The sequence below is a fragment of the Pleurodeles waltl genome, chromosome 7, assembly GCF_031143425.1.
Source record: "Pleurodeles waltl isolate 20211129_DDA chromosome 7, aPleWal1.hap1.20221129, whole genome shotgun sequence".
NCBI classification, from domain to species: domain Eukaryota; kingdom Metazoa; phylum Chordata; class Amphibia; order Caudata; family Salamandridae; genus Pleurodeles; species Pleurodeles waltl.
Genome location: NC_090446.1, coordinates 68,523,633 through 68,549,528, shown reverse-complemented (window position 1 = coordinate 68,549,528; position 25,896 = coordinate 68,523,633). Strand labels below are relative to the sequence as shown.

The window sequence follows — 25,896 nt, the reverse complement described above, 5'->3', positions numbered from 1 at the left end:
TTAAAAGCCGGGGCAGGAGAAATATATTTTCTTGTTTCATGGTTTTATCTTGATGTTTTATTTTTGTTATTGTTTGAGTCTTGGCTACTCATGCCACTCCAGTCTTAATATTCTGTGTTTCTTGCAATCTTTTGTATTGCTGTACATCCCCAGGCTTGTTATATTTAGTTCACTCAAGGTCTTCTCTTCTTGCTATACTGTTCTTCACTGATGGCTTTCCCTTCTATACACTCCACTGCATTTTTCATAACACCGTATTCCTTTTGACCCTGTATTTTTCTGAAGTTCCAGAATAATATTTATCTCCTATGAATGTTTGTAATCAGATTGTGTACTCCACGTTACCAGCCATGCATTTTTATTTCCTCTTGTTAATGTGTGTATTACTCACATTGTTTCAGTTCTTTATCTATTAAATATCATTTTCTACCCAATGTTTTCCAGCATCTGTTTGTTGATCAGTGTTGTCTTTCATAATCTTTGATTTTAATCTTCTTTTTTGTTGTTTTCTTCTATTCTTTTTGAACAGCTTCCTATCTATGCTGCTATCCCATTTGCTGTTTTCTTCTATCAATGTTACAGATACAAATATAGCTTTTTCTGTCAGCTCTCTGTGTGGTTCCTCTTATCCTCATAACATACCCACTTGCTGTTATCCTTCCTTCTCATTTCATTTTTAATGTTTATTGGCCTTTCTTTCCATTCTGCATCCTCAATAATAATTGTGTATTGGTTCAGTTGTCAGTTTCCTGACTTCCTGGCATTCTTCAATTAGACAACTGTTTCCATCCTGGTTATCCTTGAGTTCCTTCTTTGTCGGTTGACCAGTTCATTACAGACTTACTTATGCATTTACATTTTTTTATACATATGAGTGTTCAGTGTTTAGATTTGAAATGGTTTGCATGATAAATATGTTGTCTTGTGGACAACTCTATAAGCATCACATGTATGAGATTTCTCCCATTCTAAACCTGTTATATGTCTGTTTGTTCAGGACCCAAACAATAATCGTATTGGCCAGTGGCTGAAAGTGGTTTCGAAGCAGGGCCTTGTTGATCTGTCCTTCCCGCTGTCAAGCGAGCCTCCTCAGGGGACCTACGTTATTAAAGTGGGAAATGACTTTCAGCATACTTTCACAGTGGAGGAATATGGTAATGTATCATGGAGCACTCAGACAGAAAGTGTTGGTTTGGAAATTTAGGCAGTAAAATGTATTCAATAGGAGGTATAGAATCCTACAACTAAAGCGATTTTCTTGGTAAAGTTACATTAAAGTACTATTAGACAACATCAAATGCCAGGCAGGGTAACACAGGGACAGAAAATAGGCCCAGGCACCAAAATAAGAGTGGCCTCATTAGTGAATTAAAAAGCTGAAAAAGTAGCCAATGTTTGCAAATTGGGGAAGCTTTGTGAAGGCATGCTGTATAAGTGTTTTGCAAGGGATGGAACACTACATGGAAATGGGCTCTCTGCAAGCAATGTTTATTTCGATATCAGGCAAATTAACACTAATTACTGTCCCAGCAGACCATAAAACAGACAGTAAACAGCCAAAAAAAGCCCCACACACTGACCTGTCAGACCAGCCTATCGGGCATTGCTTGATTGCCCTATAGGCCAGTCCAACCCTAACACCATGATGTTGCTTTTTGACTTTCTGTGGGCTTAGAAAAGCTGATGAGGAATTACTCCAACACAAGATAAGGTTTCAAAGCTTGAACAAAAGTAAAATGATTGTAATTTTTGTCAGTTAAGCTATAGCAAACTGTGTTGTTTGGCAAATGGTACAGAGAATGGCCAAGCACATCTGTGGTTTAATTTGGATTTTGAGTAACAATAAGGCCAAAGCAGGTTGTTCAAAGTCAAATGGGGTCATTCTAACCCTGGCGGTCCACGACCGCCAGGGCTAAAATGACGGGGGTACCGCCAACAGGCTGGCGGTGCCCCGCTGGGCATTCTGACCGCGGCGGTTTGACCGCTGTCAGAAGTGGAAAACCGGCGGTCTCCCGCCGGTTTTCCGCTGCCCATTTGAATCCTCCATGGGGATTCTGACAGCCCATACCGACATCCTGTTCCTGGCGGTTCGCCCGCCAGGAACAGGATGGCGGTATGGGTTGTCGTGGGGCCACTGGGGGCCCCTGCAGTGCCCATGCCAATGGCATGGGCACTGCAGGGGCCCCCGTAAGAGGGCCCCACAAAGAATTTCACTGTCTGCATTGCAGACAGTGAAATTTGCGACGGGTGCCACTGCACCGGAGCCGGCGTCCTCGTGGGAAGGTAGTTTCGCACTGGGCTGGCGGGCGGCCTTTTGGCGGTCGCCCGCCAGCCCAGTGCAAAACCCAGAATACCCTCAGCGGTCTTCCGACCGCGGAGCGGTATTCTGGAGGGGAAAGTCTGGCGGGCGGCGGAGACTTAGAATCACCCCCAAACTCTTCATTGAACCTATGAGCATACAACAGACTGCATGCTGGTAGATAATCTGATGCACCAGGCTGAAAATGTGAGAGATCACCCATTTCTAAGTCTAAGTCTCTGTCCAGTGAAATAATCCTGTCGCCAGTGGTTCATTGTACCAGCATGGGATTGCAGACAATTAGAGATTCTTCACTTGCATATCTGATACTGGACAGGTCCATAGAACAGGAGGCTAGATGCCCCCGAACATTATCTCCTTTGCCGTAACCAATCTAGCCATTGGTTGCCATAGGTTGAAAGCATATGGTGCTCTTCTGCCAAAAAGTGAGTCTCAGCCACACCTCAGCATTAGCTGCATAGTTAACTCAAATAATACTAAAAGTATTAATCAGTTTTATTGGGGTGTTCCATACATCCTTTGCAAAAGCTGTGTTGTGAAGGTTGAGATTAGGGTTCATCACAAGTGATCAGCAGATGTGGAGACTACATTGGAACCATGGCAATTACCTGGGATCTTTCTTACAAAATGTGATCTAGACTAGTTGAGCAGCTGGATCTTTGCAGTCTGACCATAAGGAATGAGTGGTCAATCATTCATTTATCATTTCTTTGCTATCCAGTGTCCTTTTTGTGCCACGACGGCTCACCTTCCTGATGAGGCTCAACAAGACTGAAATATGTCTGCAGTTTGTGTTCCTCTGCAGGGCAGAAATAGCCTAGAAGGTTGCGCCAAGCTGTCCTTTGAGACAGAGCCACCACTGATTCTTTCCTTTTCTGTAATGATATATGCACACGAAAAACAAGAAAATGGAATGCTATCTAGAGTAATGACTAGTGAATACGATTGAGTCACAGTCCAGAACCGTTTCTTTTTTAAGTTAATTTCATTCATAACAGCTGCTGCCTGGAGTGTCCCTGTATGCACCGGCTTTAATATTGGCCAGTAGTTGAACAGATCTGTTGTATTCACCTGGGATTTCTTCAGACATTTAAAAGCAGATTCAATGAAACATGGCGTATACACGGCTTGATGCAAGGGCCAAGATAAAATGCACAAAGACTGCAACCATTGGACCTTTTGACTTTGGGCCTGATTTAGATTTCTACAGATGGGTTTCTCTGTCACAACGCTGACAGATATCCCATCTGCTGATATATAAGTCCCATAGGATACAATGGAATTTATATTTCGACTGACTGGATATCTGACACCTTTGATATGGAGTAACCTGTCCACTGAAATCTAAATCAAGCCCTTCGTCTCTGACACTGATCATGATTTAAACCAATTCTTCATTAATGCTATGTTAGTTCTCCTTTTCTGCATCTTTACACATGTCATAGAATCTCGTTATTCTTCACATTTGGTTTGCAATGTTGCCCTTTAGTCAGAAAGAGAAGGTTTGATTCGTCCTTGATTTAGTCAGAAAGAGGTTTGATTTGTCCTTCTGTCATTTTCTCTCTTTGTTAATTGTTTGACATATTTTTTTACATTGTTCTAGTGAAAGTGCCTTGTAGGGCATTTTTGCTTGTAAACATGAACAACGCAATTTCAAAGTTTGGTGGAAAAGGAAGATTCTCCTATCTATGAAAGAAGTGCCTAATCAAGAGGATAATGCACTGACAGAATTTCCTCTTCTATATGAAGGTTACAGTGGAGGGAATTCCACTGATAAAGTATGCTCCAGATACATAACTTCTTACAGAAATGTAAGAGCTGTCTTTTACTACCCTGCTCTAGATCAATCACTAAGTTATTTTGGTGCTTTGCTTCATTACACATTGCCAGGTTAGGAACATGCACAGGGATGCATAGTGCCTCACCACTGTGCATGTGGAAGCATGAGAATGAGATGTTTCTGCCTATCAAAGTCTTAGAAAGAGCCAGCATCAGGCAGATGGGTTGAAGGGTAGGTCAGGGTCCTGCACTAGTGTATATGTTTGAAAGCATCATGAATTTGGAAACCCACCACAGGTTTCATGAAATGTAAGAAATATTCTAGAATTTACATCATGCAGAGTGAAAACAGAATCCAAATCTTAGGATGTTTTAGCAGTATGGAAGCTTATCTATTTATGCTTTAATGAATTCACACCATGTATTCATAATTTAGAAAAAGCTGCTAAACATGTGCTTTATGTTTTATGTGCCGTGATATTTATGTACACAAATCTACGCAGAATAGTCAAACTCGTCTTTCTCACCCTTTGCAGTGTTGCCCAGGTTTGAGGTCCAAATAGAGCTTCCCAAAGTAGTCACCATTTAGACGATCATTTGAAGATGACGTTGTGTGCCAGGTGAGATGAAGAAAAGTTTTGTTTCCTTCCAGCGGGCCCTGTGTGTGATCTTTGGTGCAAGGGAAACATGTTTCTCTGTGTAAATCTGTGTATTAACCAGTGTATTGAACTTCTTTGCCCCCTGTGTTGGAATGTACCAAATTTCTCCTTTTTTCTTCAGGAAATATTGCACTAGGAATTGAGGTAGCTGTATTGAAACTAAATATTTTTTGTGAATGCATTCTTAAATCAAAAAATGTCTAATCTGGCAGCTCCCCCATGTCCCCATGTCATGAGTCTTCATTACAGAAAGAGAGCACCAGGGTAAGAAAACATTGGCTGGCAGTGTTTTTATCCTGTTGAAATGCATCACTTGGGGTGGGGGGGGCAAACGTTTTTGACATTATAGATTACTGTCTTTCACACCATTCATGGAATTTACTGTTTTCCTTTCTCCTCATCAGTTCCCCAGTGTGGATGCTCCATGAACCTGTTGTCCCTGCCTTTGCTCACCATACGTTTTCACAATGAACCCAAATGATTCTAATATTTTGTGGTAGTGTTATTTGATTCTTGTCATAACCGGTTTGGGAGCCCTAGGATCCACAAGGGTTGCTAGACCAAGTCAAGGTCACGGAGTCCGATGCCACTGGCATCTTTGGAGGACTTTTTAGGGCCATGAAATGTGAGCACCAAGTGCTCCACTTTAGTACTTGCCTCTCAGAGTAGAAGTTTGAGTTTTCCAAGGCTTATTCAGGGAGGTAGTGGGAGGTTAGAGACTCAGAACGCAGCAACTTACAAACAAACTCCCAATCATATGGTGGTCCACTCAGTACTTTACATCAATGGAGCATAATAGTGTGGGGAAACACTGACATTCTGTGAACTATATAAATGTGGCCTTACAGTGTAATAAGAGATTCAGGCCCTGAACCGCCAGAAGACCGTACCGCGGTCAAAAGACCGCGGCAGTCATTCTGGGTTTCCCACTGGGCTGGCGGGTGGCCGCCAAAAGGCCGCCCGCCAGCCCAGTGGGAAACACCCTTCCCACGAGGAAGCCGGCTCCGAATGGAGCCGGCGGAGTGGGAAGGTGCGACGGGTGCAGTTGCACCCGTCGAGAATTTCACTGTTTGCAATGCAGACAGTGAAATTCGTTGTGGGGCCCTCTTACGGGGGCCCCACGACACCCAATACCGCCATCCTGTTCCTGGCGGGCGAACCGCCAGGAACAGGATGGCGGTATGGGGTGTCAGAATCCACATCCATGGAGGATTCAAATGGGCAGCGGAAAACCGGCGGGAGACCGCCGGTTTTCCACTTCTGACCGCGGCCAAACCGCCACGGTCAGAATGCCCTGCGGGGCACCGCCAGCCTGTTGGCGGTGCTCCTGCCGACCCCGCCGGGGTCAGAATGACCCCCTCAGTGTCTGCCCTTTCCTTGACCCTGAAGGTCAGTCCTTCCTTGACCCTGAAGGTCAGTCCATAAGCAATCTGTCACTGTGTTCTGTCACGATTGGCTGCTGCCCACATATTAGCAAATATAACTGGAAGCCGTTACACAGGCCTGGTCCCAAGCGGACTGTTGACATTGTGATGCAGGACAACCAATCCAAGGGGAGCACTGTTTACCAGCAGCATCAGTATTACTGCTCCTTTGTTTGTGTGGCCCTGCCTCTTCTCCTCTTTTATTTTTTTTTCTTGCATTATCACTGGCCGGTCGTAGTAGCAGATCTTTTTGCTAAGGTTATAGGGCTATACAAATCCACATGTAAGTGAGAGGATTCCACATGAGTATCCACTGTGTAAGGCAGGGGGTCTGCCAGCTGATGAATCTGGAGAGCTCATGGGAACTAAAATTGACTCTAGGAGCTTGTGCTTCAGAATCCCCGGGCTTCAATAGTGAATTAGAATAAAAGTCATATGAGCACAAAGTGCAACACTACACTTAGGGGGTCATTCTGACCCCGGCGGGCCAGGGTCGGCGGGAGCACCGCCAACAGGCTGGCGGTGCCCCGCAGGGCATTCTGACCGCGGCGGTTTGGCCACGGTCAGAAGTAGAAAACCGGCGGTCTCCCGCCGGTTTTCCGCTGCCCATTTGAATCCTCCATGGCGGCGCAGCAAGCTGCGCCGCCATGTGGATTCTGACACCCCATACCGCCATCCTGTTCCTGGCGGTTCGCCCGCCAGGAACAGGATGGTGGTATGGGGCGTCGTGGGGCCCCTGGGGCCCCTGCAGTGCCCATGCCAATGGCATGGGCACTGCAGGGGCCCCCGTAAGAGGGCCCCACAAAGAATTTCACTGTCTGCATTGCAGCAGTGAAATTCGCGACGGGTGCAACTGCACCCGTCGCACCTTCCCACTCCGCCGGCTCCATTCGGAGCCGGCTTCCTCGTGGGAAGGGTGTTTCCCACTGGGCTGGCGGGCGGCCTTTTGGCGGCCGCCCGCCAGCCCAGTGGGAAACCCAGAATGACCGCCGCGGTCTTTTGACCGCGGTACGGTCTTCTGGCGGTTCCTACTTGGCGGGCGGCTCCCGCCGCCCGCCAAGCTTAGAATCAGGGCCTTAGTTCTTTCGGTCACAAAACAACTGCTAGTCATGGTTGTACTAGGTCAAGCGCTTTGGTGAGTAAGAGAAGGGAACCCCCCTATGGTGACAGGAGGCTCCTGCACGCGCAAAGTTCTTTAAATTTGATAATGATCAGTGTCCCTTCTATTAGACAATCCCACCAAACTTTCAGGCACTGGAGTAGAGCAGAGATCAAGTTGGGCGCAGCGAGGTCATGGTCTTCCATTGACAGGGATGCAAAAGCTCACTACAGATGCTTCCACCAATGTTTATTCATCATTGCTTCAAAAAGTAATGGTTGTCTGTAGTTTCTTGTGCAACTTTCCTCTCTCTGAGCAGGTTCCCACCAGGCAGACACAGTTTGATTATCTGGGCAGACTTCTCCTACATGGGCACTTCCACCATCACTCTCTCAGCAGCATAGCAGGCTCCTCCTCCAACGTAGATCCTCACCACCTCCAGCAAAAAGTTGCAGACGTCACAGGTGAGGTCTCCTCACCTGTCTGAAAGGTGACTGTCAAGTATATCAGTTATGATGTCAGAAGATTCTCCAACAATGAATAGGGTGTTGCCTACATAGACAAGCAAGAAGCCATGGAATATTGGCCCAGGTTTTCAGTCTGTTTTTCACATCACAGTAACAAGTAGAGTTTGTGTATTCCCCTAGCTCAGTTCTGGGGCTAGTACAAAACAGTGCTATGATTTGTGTATACATCTCCAGACAGATCAGACAGGTCATCCACAGTCTTTGTTCTGAAAAGACAGCCTGAAAAATGGGTGGGCCTTTCAATCTCTTTATTCAGAAAGAACCCAGAAGAGAGAGACTCCTTCACTCTTTACACTTGTAGGAAGCTGGCCAGGTGTGTGGTGGGTACTTACAGTACTTACACCTTATACCAGATCCAGGTATCCCTTACAAGTGTAGTGTAGGCAGTGTCTAGAAGCCAGGGACTCTAGAGGTAACTGTGGATGAGAAGCCAAGGCTTATCTAGAAAACATGCAAAGCTCATGCAATACCACTGTAGTCACACACCACTTACACACATGAATGAAGACACTCAGGCTCTCATTCTGACCTTGGCGGTCTTTTCGCAAGACCGCTGAGTTACCGCCGCGGTGAAGACCGCCGACCGCGGCGGTGTGCCGCTGTGCGCATTCTGACCGCTGGGAGCGTTCCGCCGGAAAACCGCCAGCAGCCACACTGGCGGTCGGCGGGAAAGTGGAGACTGGTCAACCTCCACCGCCACGCCAGCAGAACACCGCCCACAGAATTACGACCCACATTTCTGTGTGGCGGTCTTCTGTTGGCGGTCTTCTGTTGGCGGTCACGTCCCTATGGCTCCCGTCGCCTCCCGGAGGACCAACGCACAAGGTAAGTTGATCGTCCGTGAGGGGAGGGGGTGGGGGGGTGTTGTGTGATGTGGGCGTGCATGGGGGTGTGCGTGTGAGTGTGTAGAGGGGGTGTGTGAGTGCGTGTATGCGGGCGGGGGGTGCTGCTGTATCTATGGGTAATGTGTGCTGTTCGGCAGGTGCGCATGTCGGCATGTATGTGTGCGGGTATGTGTCCCCGTTGTGTATGTGTGTGTAGGGGGTGTGTATATGTGCATGTTGGGGGTGTGTGCATGTCGGGGTACATGTATGTGCATGTCGGGGTGGGGGTGGGGAGGGGGTTCGTACCACCTCTGGGGGGTGGCAGGGGGGTGGAGGGTGTGGGGGGAGGACTCGGGTGGGTAGTGGGGGGTGGGGGAGACCCCTATCAGTGCCAGGGAAGGAATTCCCTGGCCCCGATAGTGCTTACCGCCATGGTTCGCACGGCGGTTCCCGCCCGCAAGAAACCGCGGCGGTAGGCAGGGTCATAATACCTTTGGCGGTCTTGGGACGACCGCCGGGCCGGAGTGCGCAAACTCCAGCCCCGCGGTCATGACCGCCGCGGCGGTCGGAGTGGAGAAGTAGCGGTCGGTCGCGGCGGGGACCGCCGCGGTCAGAATGCCATTTTTAATACCGCCGGTCTGTTCGCGGTCCGACCGCCGTCTCTCCGCCGACCGCCAGGGTCAGAATGAGGGCCTCAGTGTTACAAAAATTAATATACTATATTTCAGTGACACAATTACCAAAATGTACTAGAGAGGCTACCCTTCAATAGAAGGTAAGTAACACACTAGATATGTACTCTAGTAATCACAATTAGGCATAAATAGCAATAGAAAACAGTGCAATAGCAAATAGGCAATAGTGACCCTAGGGGGAGCCCAAACCATATACTTAAAATATGAAATGCGAATGTAGGACCCCAACCTAGGTAAGTGGACTGTGTAGAGGTGAGCTGGGGGTACTAGGAACCCCCAAAGGTAAGTACCACAGTACCCCTAGTGACCAGGAGGAAAGGAATAAGGGCCAGATGTAGCAAAAAAAAAAATTGCGAGTTGCAAATTGCGAGTCCATGCGACTCACAATTTGCAACTCGCAAATTGGTATGCAGTACGGTGTCTCAGACACCGTCTGTGACTCGCTATGGGGTCGCAATGACCCACCTCATTAATATTCATGAGGTGGGTCGCAAATTGCGGCCCCATAGTGAGTCTAGGCACTCGCAAACATGGAGGCCTGCTGTCGTCAGCAGACCTCCATGTTCGTGACTGCTTTATCAATAAAGCAGTTTTTTTTTTTTTAAGTGTAGCCCGTTTTCCTTAAAGGAAAACGAGCTGCACTTAAAAAAAAAAACGAAACCTTTAGTTTCGGTATTTTTTCCTGCCCTGAAAAAATAGTATTGGGTCCATTCGCAAAGGGGAAGAGGTCCCATGGGGACCCCTTCCAATTTGCGAGTGGGTTACCATCCACTTGAAGTGGATGGTAACTGCGATACCATTTGCGACCGCATATGCGGTTGCAAATGGTATTGCATGCCACTCTGAATCGCAAATAGGAAGGGAACACCCCTTCCTATTTGCGATTCTGAAATGCATATTGCGAGTCGGTCCCTACTCGCAATATGCATTTCTGCATAGCAAAGAGGCATTTGCGCCTCGCAAATGGCGATTTTCGCCATTTGCGACGCGCAAATCCTTTGCTACTTCTGGCCCCACATTTTCCCCAAACCACACCAGAAAGAAGAAAGAGAAGAGAGTGCAACACCCAGACAAGACTGCAAGAAACCAGTTGTCGATTCCTGAAGAGGAAGACCTGTGGATGATGGGGACCAAGTCCAAGTGTCACTGAAGAGCCCAAGAGGATCAGGAGCTACTACCCATGCAGGATCCACGCAGCTCAGGATGAGAGGAGATCCACACAGCTGGATGTCATTACAGTTGGTGCCTGCCGATGCAGGGGAGTGACTCCTTCACTCCAAGGGGGATTCCTGCTTCCTTCTTTTACATATTAAAGACTTGCCACCCTCAGAGCATGCACAGCCGAGGGAATGTTGCAGAAGCTGGAAGGAGCTGTGGAAACAATGTTACAAGCACAGTCTTTGTCGTGGATGTAGATTGTCGGTTCCTGGGGGGTCCAGTCGCAGTTCCAGTGGCTAGAAGTCGAAGTAGAGGTTGCAGAGGAGTCCTGCTAGAATCTTGCAAGCTGAAACCCACCCACCCACCCAAGAGACAGACCCTAAATAGCCCTGAAAGGGGGATTGGTCACCTAGCCAGATGACCACCTATCAAAAGAGGGCTCTGACGTCACCTGCCTGACCTGGACACTCAGATGCTCCCATAGGTCCCTGCCAACCTTGGATGCAAGATGGCAGGACCCAGGGACTATCTGGAGGAGCTCTGTGCACCACACCTGGGGTGGTGATGGACAGGGAAGTGGTCACTCCCCTTTCCATTGTCCAGTTTCACGCCAGAGCAGGGACTGGGGGTCCCTGAACCAGTGTAGACTGGTTTATGCATGGAGGGCACCAAATGTGACCTTCAAAGCATACCAGTGACTTGAGGAGGCTACCCCTCTCAAGCCATGTAATACCTATTTCCAAAGGGAGATGGTGTTACCCCCAACCCCCAAAGGAAATCCTTTGTTCTGCCTTCCTGGGCTTGAGCTGTTCAAGCAGCAGGAGGGCAGAAACCTGTCTGAGGGGTGGCAGCTGCTTGGGCTGCCAGGAAAACCCCAGAAGGCTGGTAGGAGCAATGCTATCGGTCTTCTAAGGGGTAAACATCCTCAACAACGACTCCCTTTTTTTCTGCCTTAACCACACATGTGCTGAACAACCCACATGCGTGGTTAAGGCAGAGAAAAAAGAGTCAGCATCCGGAGATGACGCGGTCAGGTAAGTGGGCAGGGGGTAGTTTTGTATTTAGGGTGGGGTGGGGGGGTTCGGGTTAATTTTGTTTTAGGGAGTATGGGCGCAGGGGTAGGGGTAATTTTGTATTTAGGATGGGTGGAGGAGTGGTTTTTTTGGGGGTGTGGGGTCGGGGTAATTTTGTTTTTAGGGACAGGGATGGGAGGGTGGGTATTTAGGGTCAGGGATGGGAGGGTGGGTTTTTAGGGGCGGGGGTAGGAGGTCGGGGTAGTTTTGTATTGTGGGTGGGCAAGTTTTAGGGCGGGTGGGGGGTCATGGTAATTTTGTATTTAGGGTGGGGTGGGGGGGTCGGGGTATGACGTGGTCAGGTAAGTGGGGCTGGGAGAGGGTTGGGGTAGTTTTTAGGGGTGTTTTTTTTTTTTTAAGGAGTGGTGGTGGGGGGTCGGGGTAATTCTGTGTTTAGGGGCGGGTGGGGGGGTCTCGGTAATTTTGTATTTAGGGTGGGTTTTTAGGGGTGGGGGTCGGGGTAACTTTGTTTTTAGGGGAAAGGTAATTTTATTTTTTGGGTGGGGTCAGTTGTTTCTAAGATGGGGGTTGGGGTAGGTTTTAGGGCTCAGGGTAGGTGGAAAGTATTGGGAGAGTTTTTAGGGTGGGTGGGGTGTTGGGGTAGTTGTATTTTTAGGGCAGGTGGGGGGATGGCATGTGAAAACCACGCATGATGTTCCACACATGCCTTTACTAAGCATGCCTTTACAACGGAAAATCATTGTAAAAGCATGCGTCGTAAAGGCATTCGTGGAAACAAAGTGGTCGCTGTTCCGAACGCGTTGTTCAGGCATGTGTGGTTAGCGCATGCGTTGTTCCATCATACATCCCTTCTAAGGAGCCCCCAGAGAGCATGGAATCATACTTCCAATACTTGCAACAGTATTTGGGTGTGATTCTGACATGTTTGATACCAAACATGCCTAGGTTCGGAGTTACCATTATGTAGCTGGAAATAGGTAGTGACCTATGTCCAGTACACGTATAAAATGGCATCCCACACTCATGAAGTCCAGGAAAATGGAACTGGAGTTTGTGAGGGCACCTCTACTAGTGCATGGGTGCTCTCACACGCAGGTACTTGCAACCTGCCCCCTGGGCTTGGAGGGCCTACCATAGGGGTGACTTACAGTGACCTCATGCAGTGACTTGTATTGTGCATGCACCCTTTCACTCAGGGTGCAATGGAAGGCCTGAAGATACACTTTGCATGTGCTCATTATGGGTGGCATAATACATGCTGCAGCCCCTGGGGATCCACTAGTACCCCCAATGCTGTGGGTACCATATACTAGGGTCTTACATGGGATCACCAGTATACCAAATGAGGGGTGTAAGTAACCAAGTTTAAAGGGAGAGAGCATAATTACTGGGGTCCTCGTTAGCAGGATCCCAGTGAACACAGTCAAACACACTGACAACCGGCAGAAAATGGTGATAACCATGCCCAGAAAGAGGGTACTTTCTACAACACTCATCAGCCTTTAGGGTCTTGCATATCCAGGAGAACAAAAGGGCAGGTCAAGGTAATAGACTAACTGCACTTCTAAAGAGATAGAGACATCTGTCTCCTGTACGTACACATCACCTATCAACCTGATGAGGGTGATACCGCAAGGGAAAGGAAAGGCAGGACCTGACCAAAGGCTATCCCTATCTCAGGTTTCTGGAATGCCCGCAGGAAACATCACTAATTTGGCAGACTTCCTCCAACCTCTATTTTGCACACCTTGCTTACAGTGGAGATCCAAAATCAATTCTGTTGTGCTTACAGTCATCCATGACACTGTCAAACTCCTAACTCACTCTACAACACACTTACAATATGCATATGTGCCTAACCATGCCCACTGAATACAGTGAAGGACCGGAAATTAGATTGGACAAACCTTTTGAACAGGCGAGGCCAACCGGCCAACCAGAACCGGCCAACCACTCTGTGCATGGAAAATATAAAAATGTCATGTACTGCCAGTATCAGTTAACACACTTACCCAACTGTCTATTCAGTCAATCCAATTGCCCTGACAGTAGCTACCATCATTACTGAGCATCCAAAACATAGTGATGGAGGGAATACTTAAATTAATCTCAGCCATAGGAGAAAACTTGAGGCTGCATCCCAATCCACTGTTTTTCGTCCACTATGCCACCTCAGTTTTCACCAAGCCAAATGCAAATCAGTCTTGACCCTACTCCAATAGAACAGTCCAGCCTGAACTGCCAAACTACTTCCTCCCTGAACCGAAACACAAGCAAGCAGGACCGGTTTTGCCCTTTCTATGGGCTCATCAGCCAGGTATAGCTTAATTCCAGTGGCACATGCCACTGAGCATTGGACACACGTCTTGGCATACCCATCACACCTAGGGCATCAAAAAGCACAGTGATGGAAAGAATGCTTGAATTAATCTCAGCCACTGGAACTCAGTCAGGCAGAATCCGAATCCATCACTACAGAGGACACTTGTGGTGTGCCTGTCCTGAAAGTAGAATCTTGCTATAGGCCTCAGTCCATAGCTAAATGGTCCTCAGTGTGCACACATAATCCTTGTGCACTGAGGCCAGAAGGGAAAAGGTTTCAATCACCAGTAACTTACTTCACAGGCCGTGCAGGGATGGGCGGCAGGTTTAAAATGTCACGCAGGAGGCTTTGCTGTTCCAGCTACATTGAAGCTGGCTACTTGCAAAAGTCATTTAAAAGAGTACATCATTTCAATATATGTTCTTTGCAGGTTACTCAACACTTACACCTGCACACAAAATTGCGAAAATGGGGCATATGAGTTATTGAATTCCTTACAATGGTCTTTCTTTTCCTGCAAGCCCAAACACATTGATCTTTGTATTTTTTTGATAATATACTTTAATACTCATACAGCAGAAGAACTGATAGTGTGATTATGAGACATATGGATGTATGAGAGAAGACACTTTTTAAAGTCCTCTGAAAATGGAACTTAATTCTCCCAACAGGAAATAAAAATGTGTGTAAGCATGAGGGAATCTATGTATCTTAGCAGGGGTTTGTGATGCTTTATTAGCACACTTGACATATACATAACATTCATTCAGTACTTAATTTGTAAAAAAAATAATAAGTACCAGGGCTCTTCTCAGGAGGCCACTGTTGCTTGTACCACCAATTGCCCCCACTAGCGCTTCCAGTGACAGTACCATCCCAACTAACCATCACACTCATACAAGTGTGACAGTTCAGACTTTAAATATACATTAACAATGACTAATATATGCCTCCCAAGCTATTCTTATTGCTTTGGGCGGCAGATATTAGTACATTTAATGTATGTTTATTAAGCAACTGTTGTTGTGCGCCTCACATAATTAGATGAACAGTGCCATCAGGTGGCACATTGTTATAAGAGCCAATGTTGACAATAAATTGCTGGTGTTGAGCACCAGAAACCACCAGCTCAAATTAAGCACTGCATTCATTGCTAAATCAAACAAACATAATTCAACTAAATCATGGAGCGCCATCATACCCACAACATTTGTTTCACCGTATATTTAGGCTATGTAATGAAAAAGGGACAAAGATGTCTACCCAATTCAAGAAATACCTATAAGAATGTTATGGGTACAAAGAATGTTATGGGGACACTGTACTTTTGATGATAAAGATTTAACGTTGGTAAAAGCTGATGGACGTGGGTTTGAATGCCAGCAGAGGAGCATTTTGTGTTTGTGAGGTGGATCAACTGAGACCAGTGAGTTAGGTGTTTTATATTTACCATATCAGTCTGGTGTTAAAAATGCTACATGTAAATAGTACTTATTTTATAAGTGTGTTCCTTCACATTATATTCTATATACATAGTCATTAATATCTTTACCAGATAACTATGTCCAGCTATGGCTGTACTTCAGACATTTATGGACAGCTGATAACTTTGTATGTGGCCAGTTCTTACACCAAATTACAGATGTCAGCTTTTGAACAAAATCAACCCATATTGTTAAGCCCTTAAATGTGACGCCACATTCTTCAGGTTACACTATTTATAACAACTCTATAATAAAATAAGAGTTTCTCTCTACTTGGAAGGTATATATAAAATGCATCCTGTTCTGAAATCTGTTCCAGGAACTGCCACTACTTAAAACAATTCTAGAAATACTACTTGTTTGTGTGAGGATTGGAAGGCTGAGGAGCTAGGTGCAGGGGCTGGAAATACGTGCCCTAAGCCTATATATTTGTTACATTTTCTAAAAGAAATATTATGTAATTCTTTTTTGCTGAGACAATAAACCATGTTTGAGTTCAAGGGAAACTCACTATTTCAGCATGTTCATTTATATACATGTAAACCATTCTTTTTCTCTGGAATATTTCACTTCCTTGCATGTGTGTACGACAAAAGTTAGACTTTCTATGTAATTTCTTAAAGAAAGTATGCCATCTCTGAATTTTAACAAAAATGTCATTAAATACTCGTGCTTGGCAGATTATTAATGCCCAATAGACTTACAATGCTTGTAGTTGTCCCAGTGGTTGGTGCCTTATGGTACCTGATGTCCCATGGCTGTTGTATACTCACTGATAGCATTAGGCCCTTCTCCTTTCGTGTCCCTCTCCAGAGGGGACCGAGCACCCCATTTTATACCTTCTGATTTCACTTGGTTAACACATATTATGCAAGGAGAGCACAGAATCTACCCCCACAGATAAAGAACATTGTTCAAGGGGGTACAACAGATTACAATAATCCTATGAAGGCACAGGCCCCCAACTTTCAGTAGGAAGACATTCCACAGAAGAAAGAGGACATTCCATGAGAGAAAATGTAATTCACAGGATGATACCCAGTGGATTCCAATTGCTTTTTGAACATTGATCCGGAGTAATCATAATCTTTTTAGTAAAAGTTAGCATCCCACCCCTTATCCCTTCCTCTTCTGGTGGTTACTGGAGTGGCACTTCCCCAAGGCAAAGCATAAGTCCTAGGGTACCACCTAATGGTGACTTATTACAAAACACACATAGAAGTGCCATTTTTAATTGTATCTAGAGAGCTCCAGCTGAGAAATATTTTTGTTGCCTTGAGCCTTAAAAATCCTTCCAGCATTCCTGTGGGGTGCATTTTGGTGAAATTGGGAGCTCCATCAACATCCATTAACAGGGCTAGTGGCTCAGGGGAGTAATTTATCCACTCCAGGAATCTGTTTATGAGCTCATAGCGAATTTACAATTCTGGTGGATCAACTCCGCCTATTAGCCTTTTGAGGGTGATAAAATGATATCTGTTGGGTTGCTATTAATGAACGAGTACCAAGATGTCCCAAAAGGGTGAGCATGTACTTTACATATGTGCTGTTGTGTGAGGCTGTGTCATCCTTACCCTCACCTCTGATAATCCCTTACAATCTGAAAACTATGTTATAAAGTTTACAGTGATGAGTTTACCCCTTGACTAATGAAAAGGCCCTGCCAGTGACTGGCAAGGTAAGGCGGGCAGAGGTGAGGGGGCCAGTGTGCCGAGAAGGTACAGAAGAATAGATTATAAATCAATGGCATTTAGGCGCAGCAGTGTCTTCCGAACCCATATCTCCACTGTTGTCAATGTTTTTAACAGTTTAATCAATTTGAGGACCTACTCCTTGTTGTCTTCTTTTTGATCTGAATATCATCTGTATGACCAGAGTTTGCGCTATGTTCAGAAAGTCCCTCAGAATTGTGTAATAATTATAATTTTACAGTGGCTTTTCCACCGGAAATGGCCCTGCTGTCTGCGCATGCCAGATTCCATTTTGATGTATTTTAATATGTTTTAAAATTTGAATTCTGTTCACTGCACAGCCCATTGTATAATCTATTTGGTACAGGAAGTATGCTAACGTTTTTGTTTAAAAAAAAGTTTGCCTAATTCAGAGGTTTGCTTGATTTCTGTGACCCCTTATCAATTACCCCATTTTTTAAAGTTTCTTATTTTCAAAGCTGTGTTTCACCTTTATGCTCTGTTCCCACCTCATGTTGGTGCCACAGCTCTTGGAATGGTTAAAGGTAGCAACTCTCTTAGCTGGTTTATAGTTGGGTGCTGTTGGGAATGTTTTCAATTTTTGATGGCACATGCTAAATTTGGAGGAAATTGCACTGGCGGGGCTTACTTCACCCTACAATGAAAATTATAGAGAAATTCATTTGATGGATTGCCCTCCATATTAAGGATTTTCAACAGAAATTGGAAAATGGTCCATCAGTACACTAAACCCAGAGGCCATGGCCAGTCAATGGAAAGTGAAGCTCAATTTGTCCCTAGTGTTTTGAGAGTTACATTTTCAGGCCAGCCCTAATAATTAAATAAAAGAAACACGTTGTTGTTGCCCTATAGTGGAGCCAAACACCTATAAAAAGTATCCAATAAATAGCACTGCTGAGCTTCATTTAAGTTGGTGTGTGAAACACACACCTGAAAATAACACATCGTTTACTCTTTTTGGCCAAAGCAACAGTGAAGGAACAATCTATCTAAGAACTGAGGGCTTCTACAACAGTTAACAGTAGATATGTTTTTATATCACGGAATCAGTTGTTACACCCCTATATTATATGCATATTGTTTCTTCAGTTTATGTAATTGAACAATCTTTATCCGAATTTTAAATATATTAGAACGTGCAAGTTTGACTTACATGTACAAGTAGATTTTATTTTTACCAGAGTATACCGACTTAAAAGATAGTTTTGTGTTTGTGATGGTTTGCACAGGAAAGGATGTTAAGCTGTGTGTTTATGAACTTACAGAAACTTACACATTTGTGAGTTTCACAAACTTGTCTTTGACCTGTTCCATCCCCAGGTAAGGGCAGGCATTTACTCCTGTCAACGGTAGGCGTAAATCATTTTGCAGATTTTTTGGAAGTTGCAGAAGGGATCATGAGGCAAAAGGTTCTCCCAGTGGCAATAAAAAAACAAAGTTAGTGCATTTACACGGGTGCTGCAGATTTTCTCAGGTGAAAAATAGGTTATATATTTTTCAACGAGAAAACGGAAAAAAGATCAGAAATCTACACCTACCTGAGACTGGTAATCTACGGTGCAGATTTCCTGCTTTTTTTTTTTTAGAAATGGGTGCAGTCTCTTTTTCTTACATACCTTTAGCACTCAATTACATTTCCCTAAGCGCTTAATGCTCGTTAATTCCCTACTTGAGATTGATGCGTACCTGATTCCCCCTCTAAGTTAATGTTCAAAAACTTTATGAACTGTCCCACAACCCTCTTGATCCATGGTATGTATGAAATCAACATGTGTTAGGCTTGCTCTATCTCGAAGCTGAATAGTTTCTCATATGTTGTCTTTTGTTCAGCTTGAAAGGTCTGGATGCTTCTCCAAGAAAGTGGAGCTGGACTTCTTCAATAAGGTGGCACTAACAGAGGTGATGACCTTCAATGTAAACGGCTCAGTGACTGAAGACGACACTGGTAGGTTGCAGTCTGACAAAAGAACATGCTCCTGAAGACCAAGTGAAGAACATTGCATCTGTAGACCGAGGTTGTGAGACAGGTTTCAGTTAGGAGCTGGGCACCTTCAGTATAGATATGTTTGCTAGGGTGTCTAGGCAGGAATTTATGATTTTGGCTGTGATAAAAGTATCTTCTTCAGCTTATGGGCAGACTCGTTGTCCACAGGTTTGGGATAATGTCATGTTAGATTTAATAAACACCCCTGGGATATAGGATTAATCTGAGTGTCTTCTTGAGATGTTTTCTAGGTGATTCCACTTGACTAACTTGATCTCCTCTACAGGTGTGACCATCTCTGGATCCAAGTCATGCCAATTATCTTCAGTTATTTCAACTGTGACGTTTGAGGAGACAGATGAGTACTACAAGAAAGGCATACCCTACACTGGCTGGGTATGTGAAACAATGAATGGAGGATTGGTACGAAGCAGTCTTTGTGACACAGCTGTCCAACCTGTTTCATTCTTTCCTGCACTGTCTTCCTTCTTCCTCAGACATCTCTCTTTCTTCTATCTTATTTCAGATCTGCCTCTTCTTCCACTCTAACACTTCTTTTCATCTCTTCTACTAAGGTATTTTCATCCCCTCTTACCTTCTCTGTTGCCTTTCTATCGTATCACTGATTTCTCTATATATCTTCTTTCTCCACGTTTGTCTCATCATACACTTTACTCACAGCGCTTCTATCTTTTTCATTGTCCATATATACAGCTCTAGATATCTCCTCATTAACATCTGTCAACCTCTGTCTTCCCTCACATGTCTGTGCTCTTCCCTGTCTCTCACATATCACTCTTACCTCTATTTTCACACCTTTGACTTCCTTCCCCTCTCCTTTCCACATTCTCTCACTTATTCTTCTCCATTTTCCCTATCCTATGTATCTTTTTACCCCACCACACCGATCCGCTTGCACACTGTAGCCACCAATCTGCCATCCTTGTCTTCTCTCACCTATCCCTGTTCATCCTAATGTCAATAATGTCTTTATCTTTGTTTCTTTCTTATATATGCATCCCACCTTCTTCTCTCTCAAATTCATCTTAAGTAATACATTTGTTCTTACAAACAAGGTTTATAAAAATGTATAAACTATAAAAGGCCTATTGGAAGGCAAACAATATATTATTCTACATGTTTAAAAGTCTTAGTGCTTAGTCAAAATCAGTAATAGGAACATTAATAAATGAAAGACTCAAAACATAATATGGCGAGTACTTTCTGGTTTGAGGCATGTCATCTTCTAACTCTCCTGTCATGAGATGAGGCCTCTTTTCGATGAGCTGTGAATTGGTGCTGCTGTTCTTAATTCTAAAATTGATTTACAGAATGCACCCTTCACATCACTAATTGAACGTACTAGTTGGTTGTACAGAACAGTCATGTGCTTCAATGGGACCACAGTTCATACAGTCATAATTAACACTGTGTATACTACAACCTTTACTGCTGAAGGGCCTTTGCAGGAATGGAAGTCAGGTGCATGGCATTTACAAAAAAATGATTATCAAGTGCAAAGTCCCGATAGTGACACCATTAATAGAAATTATTTTTCCATTGCTCATGTCTGTTTACATCTTTACCCTCACCTGACTCCTTTCCCTCTTCCTTACTCATTTAATAGCTTCTCTCCTCCTCTTCCAAACTTTCCATGGGTCCTCCATCAATACCTCTCTCTCCTCCTCTACAACACCTTTTTCTTTGTCTCCCATGTCTCTTGTCTCATCTCTTGCTCTTCTGTTCTCTTCATCTGTGCTGTCCTCTTTTGAATCTCCCTCCTTTCTATATCCTCTCTAAAATGGTACAATCTCTTCTGCCCTCACATACCTCCTTTGTTATCCTCTAACCTGTGTTTCAATCCTGTCACACACTTTCTCGCATTCTTAAGCTGCTTGCCTTATTTATATTTCCTTCTCTGACACAGTCTTCCCTCCTCGTTTGGACCCCAAACATTTCTTTTTTTTTTGTCTGACAGTTCTACCCTCTAACAATTCTATAACTCTCATTCCTACCTTTCTGCCTCCGACCCTTCTCTTCAAGCTACTTTTCATTTTTTCATCTCCCTCTCTTGTCACAGATGAAGCTTGCCAGTGCTGATGGCACGCCGATAAAAGGCCAGACTATCTACCTATTTACTGAGTGGGGTTCGCAGCGACTGAACCAATCATATGAGACTGATGATTCCGGAAGGGCTTTCTTTTGCCTGGATACCTGTGATTGGTCCTATCCAGTCAGCCTAAGGGTAAGTTCTTCTCCATGAATACCTCAAACAGGGAGTGAAATATTTTCCCTGAATACCTCCAATTGGTCCTTCTCAGTCAACCTTAGGGTGAGTTCTTTTCTCTGAATACCTCCGATTGGTCTTCCTCAGTCACCCTTAGGATGAGTTCCCAGAACTCGGGGTAGTCAGAACCCCAACAAGCTTGTTAATTTGAGATAAGTTAGGAGGTAGTGAACTGGAGTCTCTGGCAAGTTTTTATAAAGTTTCAGTCCTCCTAAAAGTCACGAAAAGAACTTCATGATGTTAGTAAAATTATGTCCCTTACATTTTGGTGGCAAATATTTAGATAAACGAGAGTCAATAGTATTTCTTTCAAAGTGAAAGTTTATATTTTTTGAAATAACAATTCCAACTTTTAAACTTTATTCTCAAATCTCTTACAGGGCTTTTAGAATTCAAAACATATGGATATATTTGATGACTTATTTGGGAGTTAGGAAAAGTGCACCATTTCTTAAATTTTTAGTTGTAGAGCTTCTTTTCTCCACCGTGACAGGGGGTATACATTTTGAAAGCCCTGTAAACTGAGAAAATCAAAGCTTTTTCAATTTTTCCAGCTAGAAATGCTTATACACACAATTACTCGAAACGTGACGCCACTCAAAAGCAAGGGCCAGGGACAGCCCATTGTTGTTCTTGTCTTTTTTGTCTCCAAAAAGCTACTTATTTTGTTGGAGCAGACCGTACCTTCTTTTCCTTTCAACATTAGAGGTCACTGTGTTGATTTTCTCTGCATATGACCAAGTTGAAGTGCTATCAATGAGAAAATGTGTGTGGAAGACATTCTGATCATTTGTTTGAAGTCTCTGTATAAATAAAAGTAAGCTATATATAATTAACTTTCATACAGTTGCAATTTACTTGTTAAGTTGTAACAACTACCTCCTTTTCCTACCACATAGCTAACCATCAGCATGGTCAATATCCGTGTCTACTGTAGTGTTTAGCATTATCCAGACTTGTCCGCCACTTTCTATTAGATACTGGTTTATTAACCCGACATATTTGATATTTAGACTTGATCTGGGCCATTAGGCCCGTTCTTTGTATTTTTTGCATCTCTATATCAAACAGGCTAAAGTGCCCTAGCCTGTCATATCTGACATTCATTTCGTTTCTTTACTAAGAAACGTTTGCTCTTTTACACTTTTTCTAGTTCTATGCACCCTCGGGTCTTGTTACTGTGGTCCTCTGTTTATTTCCACTACTTGCTGGGACGCACGGTCACGCGTCCTCCACGTGATTTCACATAGTCTCTTTTCCGGGCTGAATGATTTAAGATTCCCGGTTGCCATCGCCATGGTAACATGCAGGACTCGCGGACACGGGCAGGTTTACTTACCAGTCACGGCAGCATTTGTAGTAAGTGCGGACTGATTTTTTATGGGCTACGAGTGTATTTCCCATCAACTTTTAGACAAGTCCTTTGCATCGTTAATGACGGCAATTCTTTCGGTTTCATTGCTGTTGTGACCTAACGCGTCACGTGTGTGTAAATAACTGCCTTTCTCACTAGCTATTAGTTGTATCTCACGACCTTTACGGGCTAATAACACACAATTCATTAACTTTTATACTTATTCTCTGTACCGTCAATGACGGCAATTTTCTCTCTTTGACTAAGCTCTTGTTACCGAACGCGTCACATTTGTGATTAGATCTGCCGGTTTTCAGGCAGCTTTCTCTCACTCGAGAGTCACTCTTTTCTAATTAACTTACAATTACCGGCGATTTGACCAGCACGCAGCCGGTATATGGGAGTCTGATATTCGTGGATATATATATTTTTTGGCCACATTAGTCCCATGACATTACTATATATATTTTTACATTGATCTACATATACTTGAGAAGAATAGTTTTGCAATTTCCGAGATCTAGGGTATCCTCGCTATTGTAAATAATTGTAAATAAGTGTGTATTGACTGAGCATGATCAGCATGAGCCAGCATTGATTTTTCCGAATTTATTTGTCCCTGATTTTTTCGATTGAAAAATATTTGTTGAAATGGTTTAATCAGACTTATCCTTACTACGACTCGCAATGAACATTATGTTTTCCTGCCTATTTGGGTGTGTTTCTCCATTTAGACTTGCAATTGTGGTCGACCATTGGTCCACGTAGTCCTATGGAGCACTTTTCCCTAATGCGGGTGGTAAGCTCTTTTTTACATATTTATGTGCACTTTTGTCATTTGCCACCACGGACACTTTGTCTCACTACTTCACGTTTTCATGTCTTCTGTGGATGTCTTGCGTTACACTGTTCAATAATTAATTGATTTGTTTCATTTTCAGGGCTCTAGTTAGGAAACATATTTACCTGACTTATGTAAGTAATTTGATACCTGTTCTATATAGATCTGTGTAGTTACCTGTAATTACTGGTACTCCGATTTAGAAGACACATTAGTTCTGCTTGACTAGGAGATATAGCAAGTCAATTTTGGTCCTGACGAAGCATCAATGGACCCGTATGGGCCACTAGGATGCGAAACATGTTGACCGATGAAAAGGGTTGGTTCGCAAATTGTGTAAAAACCTCCCGTTGATTCATAGATCTCATTAGAGTGATTGATCATTGTTTCTACTTCACTCGTCTGACTTCACGTTTTTAATCTTGGTCCCTACCTTCCAACTGGCTCAATAATCTATTTAACCATTGGGGGTTGTGAGAGCCAATTTTATCTCTTTCACTTTTTTGATCTCCTACACACTCTGTCCTCCCCCCACTCAACTCTGGGGCATGGCACCATCATCATAAAAGATCTCCGGCAAAGAGCCCCCCCAATTGGGGTGGAGCCCGTCAGACATTGCAGCGCCGGTCTAACGAGGAGCTGTACCAATGATGAAGCATGACATCCTTTGGATGTGTGAGGTTAATTGCTCCTACAATTGAGGACCCTCTTGTGTGTTTTCATTTCATTTTTTCCTCCTGGAACAGTGTATCACAATACTTTTTATAGCTTTATCTGGGGACATACACTGGACCATAACACCCCTCTATCCCTCTTTTTGTGGTCTATCCTTTAAACCCCCCACATGACAGCTTGAATAGTCAAAGCTATGTGTTCTTTAGGAGGCTCAAGACCTTGTGGGGGTTATTCGATGGACATAAGTGTGTGTGTGTATGATCATCGGGTGACCTCAGTTAAGTGTCATCAGGGTTCATATGGCCATAGAAGCACAGACCTGAGTCATAGGTAACCTGCATTATGGCCCTTGATAATAGGACACTGACTGGTTCAATCTCTCCCCCAGGTTTCATCGAAAGCAGGAATCATTCACGAAGGAACTAAGAAGATAGCATTTGACAAAGAGCAAGGTAGGTGTGGTGGCCTTTTACTCTGTTTCTTTACTGTAGCAAATTTTAAACGGCTTCCTTCCTGCTCCGACCCCATTGCTGCCTGATTCAAGAGCGATCGAAAATTTCTTATTGAACAGATCTGTGTGCCGCTCACCTCTATACTTTGTGCATAGCTGATTGTCTCTCATTTTTATCCCTTGACTGAAGCTGTACCGTTGCATCACAACCTTCCCTTTCCATTTGCACCCCTCATCTCAGTTCTGAAAGGCCCCTGCTCCATTGAACTTCCTGTAAGCACAGGTTGGGCACCATCGACCAAGGTGTTTGTCTACACCATCTTTGAGGATGGTGAGGTAGCTGCTGCCACAACTAATCTCAACGTAGTGAAGTGCTTCAAGAAAGAGGTGAGCACTCAGTGCCTTTTCTACACAAGTCAACACATATTACTCATCTTTAGAATGCTGCTAACTCAGTACAGATGTTACAAACACTTAACAAAACATGGCAAATGATTTTCTCATCAAAACTGAAACTTTATAAAAAATTTAGTTTGTGAATGATGAGAGGGGGTGACCTAAGCAGTTGGGATGAACCTTCATCCCCTCCTGAGTGGGAGGTTTGTGTGGTCAAAGCACTTCTAGATGAAGGTCTCACCCAAGGTCTGTTATTCCTAAACCTATCCTCAGTCACATCAGTGTCTGGGACAATTGAGGTCTGTCTTTTATAGCACAACTCTCAAAGAGATTTATTGTTTTTTACTATGGATGCCGTGGGCTTTCGGTACATCCCTTTCAACCAATCGTTTCTTCGACCAACCTCTTTTAGCCATGATTGACTAAATTTGACTTGGCTCAGCCAATTGCATTATTTAGTTCTCAATAATGATTTGGCTACTTGAATGAACCCTTCCACTTCTGAAAGAATGCTTGCATTACAAAGCATTAAGGACTACTTTAACCACAGGTGATGATAAAAGCAGTAGTAATTTAGTTAGTTTTAGTTATGATGCGCCTGACCTAACAGGTATAATTATTTGCCAATTTATGTATACTAAGTTAATCCACATGGAGAAGTATGATGCTTGGAGTCGGTCCTTCCACTAATTAAACATGTGACCTTCTGATCATGCATACATGACCACCACAACCAATTCATGCAATTAAGGGCTCACTCTTTTGCCTTAATAAAATGTTCTGCTGCTATTATTTCTGTAACTGCTACTGCAGGTTCTGTTAGAGTCATCATTTTTGGGGCAATGCTGATGGAGCAGTGGGATAGCTATT

General features: G+C 44.1%; 1 protein-coding gene across 1 annotated transcript in view; it reads left to right on the top strand.

Annotated features, from left to right (window-relative positions):
- LOC138246808 (uncharacterized) overlaps positions 1–25,896 on the top strand; it is a 176,890-nt gene that overhangs the window by 10,042 nt on the left and 140,952 nt on the right. Inside the window, 7 exon segments of the mRNA XM_069201570.1 lie at positions 998–1,154; positions 4,636–4,673; positions 18,869–18,983; positions 19,309–19,418; positions 21,103–21,267; positions 24,568–24,631; positions 24,821–25,017. Of these exon segments, the coding sequence (XP_069057671.1) occupies positions 998–1,154; positions 4,636–4,673; positions 18,869–18,983; positions 19,309–19,418; positions 21,103–21,267; positions 24,568–24,631; positions 24,821–25,017 (846 nt within the window).